At 31.5% G+C, this 7899-nt stretch overlaps 1 protein-coding gene across 1 annotated transcript; it reads left to right on the forward strand.

The window, feature by feature from the left end:
* The first annotated feature begins 858 nt into the window (after positions 1-858).
* On the forward strand, positions 859-2301 carry LOC109013706. Its single transcript, XM_018995892.2, has one exon. The coding sequence runs from the start codon at positions 994-996 to the stop codon at positions 1915-1917; it is 924 nt and encodes a 307-aa protein (XP_018851437.1). The 5' UTR covers positions 859-993; the 3' UTR covers positions 1918-2301.
* The last annotated feature ends 5598 nt before the right edge of the window (positions 2302-7899 follow it).

Below are 7899 nucleotides of genomic sequence, written 5' to 3' on the forward strand. Positions count from 1 at the left end.
TCGTCTGATTTGATAGTTTTCCGTCGATCAAGAAGGTATTGCTCCCGAGTTAGTTCTGATTTAGATTTTAGTTCTGATTTAGATTAAAAATTCATCTCGATTCATAATTTTAATTTTTTTAAATTTTAAAATAATAATAATAATAATAAATAATATTTTATTTTACTATTCACAAAATCGTCTAAGTCTTTAGAGTGTATTCTTGTCGTGATTATTAGCAAGTAGCTTTACAAGGGGAATAAATGTCGCGTTCTCCGTCACAATATTGACAATATTACCCTCATATTTCACGATGATTAATATTTTATCATGGCGTTACTAAATTCAAAGTGCATAAGAATACGTGATACAAAATTTGTAAGAATTAATAAAAATACACAAAATATTTAGGTTCTGTTTAAACAGATGAGATAAAATAAAATAAAATAAAAATACTTTTAATAATATTATTATTTTAAAATTTAAAAAAATTAATTAATTAATTATATTTTATATAAAAAATTTAAAAAATTATAATAATTAAATAAAATGAGATGAGATAAAATTATTTATTTTATATCCAAATGAGACGTTCAAATAGTAATGATTCGTGTATTTATTTGAGAAGAAAATATAATCTACAAAGTAAAGTCAACATCATGAGCAACGTGCGTAATCTTCACTTTTCGTATAAATACTATTTATGGAATTAAAAAACTCATCAATATTTTTATTTTTTGAATTCATAAATATTTTTATTTGATTCAAAATAAAATATTACTAAAATAATGAAACTATGGATTCCTATTTGCTACCCGTCTGCAAAGGAAAAACGTCGAAAGATTTCTTTAGCCCATAGAATAGGATCATAGATAGATCATAGATGTATCTAAAAAGATTTTATTTTTTATTTTTGTTATGCCTCCAAACATCCCAGTTTTGTAACCCAAGCAATCGGCCTCAGCCCAAACCCAACACGTCAAATTCCCGGAGTGAGCGCCTTAACACGGCGAAATGAGAGAGAATCCCAGAGCCGAAGCCGAACGATTACTGGGAATCGCCGAGAAGCTCCTGCGCAACCGAGATCTAGGTGGGTCCAGAGACTTCGCCATCTTGGCTCAGGAGACGGAGCCCCTTCTTGATGGGTCCGATCAGATCTTGGCCGTGGTGGACGTCCTTCTTGCTGCGGAGAAGCACATAAACAATCACCACGACTGGTACGCTATCCTCCAGGTTGATCGCCGGTCTGACGACCAGGATCGCATCAAGAAACAGTACCGCAGGCTCGCGCTGCTCCTCCATCCGGACAAGAACAAGTTCCCGTTCGCCGATCAGGCTTTCAAGCTCGTCGCCGATGCCTGGGCCGTCTTCAACGACCACGCCAAGAAGTCTCTATATGACAACGAGCTCAGCCTCTTCGCCAAGGTCGATCTGAGCTTGGGCTGTAGGAGAGACCATCACGGGGAGAGCAACAGTAATTACACTAGTGGCGCGAACGAGGGTCCGGATGATCATCGACTGAGACTGTCGAGCTTCTGGACCATGTGCCCCTACTGTTACCACCTGTACGAATACCCTAGGGTCTACGAGGGGTGTTGCTTGCGGTGCCAAAATTGCCGGAGAGCGTTCCATGCGGTGCTGATCCCATCGCTGCCACCGCTGGCACCGGGCCAGACGGCCTACTACTGTTCCTGGGGAGTCTTTCCGATGGGCTTCGTGATGACGGACAGCGCAGGGAAGGATGACTTGGCGGATGGGGCGGCGGTTCCAAATTGGATGCCCAACGCACCGTCGCAACAGAGTGGTGGGAATGATGGAACACCGTTGACGGCGGCCGGAAGGGAGGGTTCAGCGGTGGGTGGTTTGGGTGGGAACTCTTCGGAACCCAGCAAAAGGAAGAGAGGAAGGCCCCGGAAGTCTACCGTGCAAGCCCGATAAGCAATGGGACTAATGTTTATGACCGAAGGATATTGCTCTTTGGTGAAGGCAGAAGAGGAGTTTGGCTGGGGGGATTCAAAGAGCGCCAATGGTGACTGATGGAGGATGTTGGAATCAAATGCGAGACGGGGTTGGGTCTATGGGGCGATGGTTTTCATGTTTTGCGGGAGAAAATGGGTTGGGTCTGTCTTTGTACTATGTAAGTGTACTTGTGTTGTCGTCTGTAGATTTCAGGTGCTCTTCCTTAAATTGAGTGGCCCATTATCAAACCGTACATTTAATTAGCAAAGCTACAATCTGATGTCAGCTAGGCTTCTCTTGGGACCATTTTTTGAAGACTCGATTCTGTCCTTCGGGTACATATATAACTTGTTTGTTTGTCCCATTTAAATCTCGTTTTGGATTCCTCCGAGCTATTTCACCTCATAATTGAGGCTTCCGAAAAAGGAAACCAGTAAATGACTGTTAGGATTGACATTAGAGTTAATAAGCAATCTTGTTGACGTGTTAAAACTTAGATTGTTGATGGGAAAGTCTATGGTTAGTATAAAAAGATATTAATGTTTTTTTGTTATTTTAGATATAATGAATTCTATAGGAATAAGTGTGTTTACGCATGTCTTGTAAGCAATAGAGATAAGCAATGGAGAGGGATGTTAAAGCTGGTGTTGGTAATTCATATTCACAAGTCGTATTCGTAATTAATCAAGTCATGAATATTAGATTATATAAATCAAAATTTAAAATTTTAACATGACTTGTATACATAACGAGTGACACAACACGACGCTTAACCTTTTAGTAATTAACTTTTATTTTATTAATCTATACACAATCTATTTAACTCACTTCAACTTGTTTAACTTATTTCATATAAATGGTTAAATTGGCCTGTATATTTATTCTTTAATCCAATTAATATAATTTTATATATAATATGAGAATAATTATATAAATCATTCATAATTATACCTGATCCAAAATAAAATATTTTATTATTAATATTCAAACCAATAATACATAAGAAAAATAATATTTTCATAAAATAAAATTATTTATTAACAAAAAAAGGTCTAATAATTTGATATATTAAGTAGACAAATATTACAGAAAGTAATGGTTTTTTCCATGTTATTCGATAGAAAGAAAAATAAAACTGAGGAAATAGAGAGCAAGGTACTGAGAAGAAAGTTGGGCAGCTTTTAATCCAAGATGAAGATGAATTAGGATCCCCTTATTGTAGCTCTTTCTGCAAAATAATACAGAAAAATAAGAAAATGAGTAGAACAAAAACTGAAAAATAAAATGGCAGAGACAATGTAAAGCAAGCATATGGAGAATGAAGATGTTGAGAATTCTCAAACAAAAATAATGGTATGGATGTCTCGAGCAAATGAGCCTTTGAAAGTTATACATGTTTTATTATAAATAGTAATATTACATATAATTATAAAATGTATAAATATTGTATAATCATTTTAAAAATTAATAATATTTATTATTAAAAAATTAATTTATTTTTATATAAATTATGTATTTATTTATTTTTTAAAAAATAATTATACGACATTTAAATATATTATTATTTCTCTTAAAATAAGCTTTGGATAAGGATACAAAGAACGCCATGTCACCGATGTACAGTATTCCTCAACAACAAACAACTGTATAGAACAACTCGTGTCTTTCAAGAGTTACGATTTTAGAGCATTGATAATAGACTAGCTAAATATTAATACAAGTCTAAATTTTAATTAATTGTGAGAAAAAGTCTCTACATTAAACTAGTTAATGGTTCAAAGTTTAAGATTTAATTAATAGTAAATCTGAAGTCTTCTCTAAATATGGTTAGTTACTATTCACAATGAAAAGTAATATTTAATTATTTCATCACTTCCCTCTCTCTTTGAATGATAAAATATGTATGACATGCACATTATTTCTATAAAGTATGAAGATTTAATAAATATATAAATTGTATTTGTAAAAAGATAAAATATATAAAATATATATAATATTATATTATTATTTTAACTTTATAATAATTAGTTTAATATGAATTTACTTAATCAAAAATTGATATTATAATTAAAAATTAAGATTTTAGTTAAATTTTAAATAATGACTAGTCTTTGAGAGTGGGAGGGGAGAATGCTACGGATGGCTGCTGGGATAGAAAATTTGAAATGAATTGGGGTAGGAGACAGAACGCGCGTTTTACTCTGTCAAGAGGAGGAAAGAAAAAAAAAAAAAAAAACACACTGGAAGGGGATGCACGGTATAGAATTGTTGAGCGGAAGAAAGAGAGAAAATATTAGGTAGTATGCTGCCTCCTCGTTACCACGGTGTACATACAGGCCATATAATTGACACAGCTATACTGGACGTCCAAGATGTCGAGGTCCAATAGTTTTTTAGGCCACTATCCGTTTGATTTGGGGCCGTTGAGGCCACTATATTTACTTTAGAAGTCTAACTTCTTTTGGTTATCGGATAAAAGATAAAAATTAAATGAGATAAAAATTTAAAATCGAATAAAATATTATTAAAATAAGATTTTATTAAAATTATTATTATTTTAAAATTTTAAAATTTTAAAAAATTAAATTATTTATTATATTTTATGTAAGAGTTTAAAAAAATATTAATGATTAAATAAAATTAATTGAGATGAGATGAGATGAGATGATTTGTATAACTAAATGACGCCTTAAACGTTATGAGAAGTTTAGATAGTGAGTTGAGATAAGATGAATCGAGATTAAAGTTGAATAAAATATTATTTTGTAATATTATTTTTTATTTTAGAATTTGAAAAAATTATAATAATAAAATAAAATAAGATAAATTGGAATGAGGTGAATCCAAATCTCCTTTTAGGCTGCGTTTGGTTGTAAGACTCAGTTGAATTTTTTCTAATTTTAAACTGAGTCTAACATCAAAACATTCAATTATCAAATTAATAAACCTATCTAAACTCAAAACCTCATTACACGTGAGACTCGTAACATTTTTCAACTTATCATAAAAAGTACTAAACTCATATTAACATCAAAACATACTTTAAACTCAGTTTATGTAGACACCATATAACTCATTCTACTATTCAACTCATTACTATCTATACATAATTGAACTCAGCTGAGCCATTCTTTGCGTGCAAGATGTCGAAAAAGCCCCCAACTGTGTCTTTGATGAAATCTACTAATCTAGTACAGGCTTTTGAACATGATCTAGTCTATATACAATCTTCAAATAGAGACTGTTCATGTAAACCTATGCAGTTATGTTTTTAAAAAATAAAATTATAATAACATCGTTTTTAAAATGATTTTTTTCGCTTTTATCCCTATTCATCAATAGAACTGCACATGCAATCTCCTACTCAATACTGCAAATATAATTTCTCTTTGAGTCAAATGCGCATCTCTCCATTTTCTCACTTTTGTTTTTTTAAGTTGTGAACAATTATATTCGATTGGATCTCATTCAATTACATGAATTATCTCATATAATCATTATAATTTTTTTAAACTCTCACATAAAATATAATAAATAATTTAATTTTTTCAAATTTTAAAATAAAAATAATTTTAAAAATTTATATACTAATAATATTTTATTTAATTTTTATCTCATTTTACATATGTGTAACCAAATGAGTGGATAACAAATCCACATCCGTTAATATATCTCCTTATACTTAAAAGCGCCTATCGCCCAATGAACAGTGACATCAACAGTAATGACACGGCAAAATCACAAAACTGCAAATCTCATCCCTCTCTTCTCTGCATTCTCGAAGCAAAATCAAAGAGGCAAAACCACAGTAAAACTACCATAAAATAATCACAAAAATACACGGCAAAATCACAAAATTATCATAAAATCTTCACAAAAATACCACAAATTAACAAAATCACCACAAGGCAAAATCACAAAACCGCAAATCTCGTCCCTCTCTACATCCTCGAAGTAAAACCACAGAGGCAAAACAAAAATACCATAAGGAGATATGGGCGTCCGTGAGGGAAGGTGAGCATCCACGGTGGCTCGGCTGGGCGTGAGGACGGCTACGAGAGGTGGTCGGTGGCAAAAGGAGGTCCCGGTGGTGGTGCGGTAGCCAGAGGAGGTGGAGCTCCGCCGTGGGTGTGGAGAACCAGTGCAAGAGAGAAGTAGATTTCGTGGGAGCAAACGGCACGGAGATGGAGGCCGAGCTCGCTGGAGGGGGATGGCTGGTGGGAGAGGAGGCTACTGTGGAGGTGGTGGCGCCGGAGGATGGTGTACGGCGGCGCAACAGTATCAAACCCATTCGGGCTGTGCACAGCCGAGAGAGAGGAAGAGAGAGCGTGAGAGAGGGAGACCGGTGTGGGGGGACTCGCCGGAGTGAGGTGGTGCCGGTGGAAGAGGAGGTGAGGCTCACCGACGCACGGCGGCGTCAGGCTGGGCAGAGGAAGATTCGGATGGGAGGAGGGGCAGCGTACCGCGTACGCATGAGCTGAGGGAGGAGAGAGAGAGGGGAGGGAAAAGTGAGGGAAAAAAGAAAAAGATATAGAAATTTATCCACTTCTTTCGTTTTGAGGTCTTCAAAATGATTTAACAATAAAAGATTAAAATACTGATTTAAATATACATAAATATTAATTTAATTAAAAATATTGAAATAAATTAAATAAACAATAAAATTTTAGTAAATATTTTTAAGAAATTAATCTCAATTCTTCATTTTAAATTTTTAGATTTGATCTAACAATATAAATTTAAACTAATTTAAAATTTAAATAATTAATATATAAATGTCATATTATACATAAACTATCAAATTTAATTTATTAAATATTAATCTTCCATCATTAAATAAATGATAAAATTTTACTAAATATTTTTAAGAAATTAAAATTATATAAATAATTGGAGTTTTAACATAATTTAAATATGATAATATTATTAATTAACTAAATTAGGCAAACGTGCGTGGGGGAAAATGTTAGTTTTTAGGTTTTAAATTACAACCCTTCATCTTTAATCTTCAGATTTAATCTAATGATAGAAGTTTAAATATTGATTTAAACTAACATAAAACAAATAACTAAAATATAAATATTCTACCATACACTTAAAATTAACTTTAATTTATAAAATATTAATTTTTCATCACTAAGTAAAAGATAAAGTTTTATTGAACATTTTTAAGAGAATAATATTATATCATACACTTAAAATCAACTTTAATTTATAAAATATTATTTTTTCATCATTAAATAAATGATAAAGTTTTACTGAATATTTTTAATAGAAAAAAACTATATAATTAATTTAAAATTTTAATATAATTTAAATTCCATAATAAATGATGAATATAAATAAATAATAATTTTACTCATATATATTAGACTATTTTAATATTAGAAATTATTATTTATTTATTTTTTTAATTAGCCAGACATGGCAATTTGCACGTTAGCCACCGCTAGTATATATATAAACATGACAATTTTATTTAAAAGATACATTTTAAAATCTGAATTTTATATCAAATATTACGTGCTCTATATGTCGATTTAAGAATAAAATAATTAATTTTAAATTTGTTTCTTTTATAATAATTGATATAATATTACTAGAATAATGCTAGGTACTCTAGTAAAAAAAAAAAAGATAAAAAAAATGCTAGGTACAAGTTTTGTACAGACTCTTTATAAAAAAAAATGGGTTACACTAAAAAAAAAAAAAAAGATTTTTTTGTACTTTTTGAGTTGAGATCTATCTTTATAATAGTATAATTTTTTTTTTCATTTACCATAATCATTAATCCAACGTGAATACATTATAATCATATAAAAAAAACGTGAATACATTATAAAATTAATGGATAAAATTAAAAAATCTTACCAATTTAATTAACTGGAAAGAACAGTGATTCAATTTCATTTATATATGATACAAATTTGAATTAGACACGATTTTAGCTCGACTGTAAGT

The sequence above is a fragment of the Juglans regia genome, chromosome 11 (assembly GCF_001411555.2).
Source record: "Juglans regia cultivar Chandler chromosome 11, Walnut 2.0, whole genome shotgun sequence".
NCBI lineage: Eukaryota > Viridiplantae > Streptophyta > Magnoliopsida > Fagales > Juglandaceae > Juglans > Juglans regia.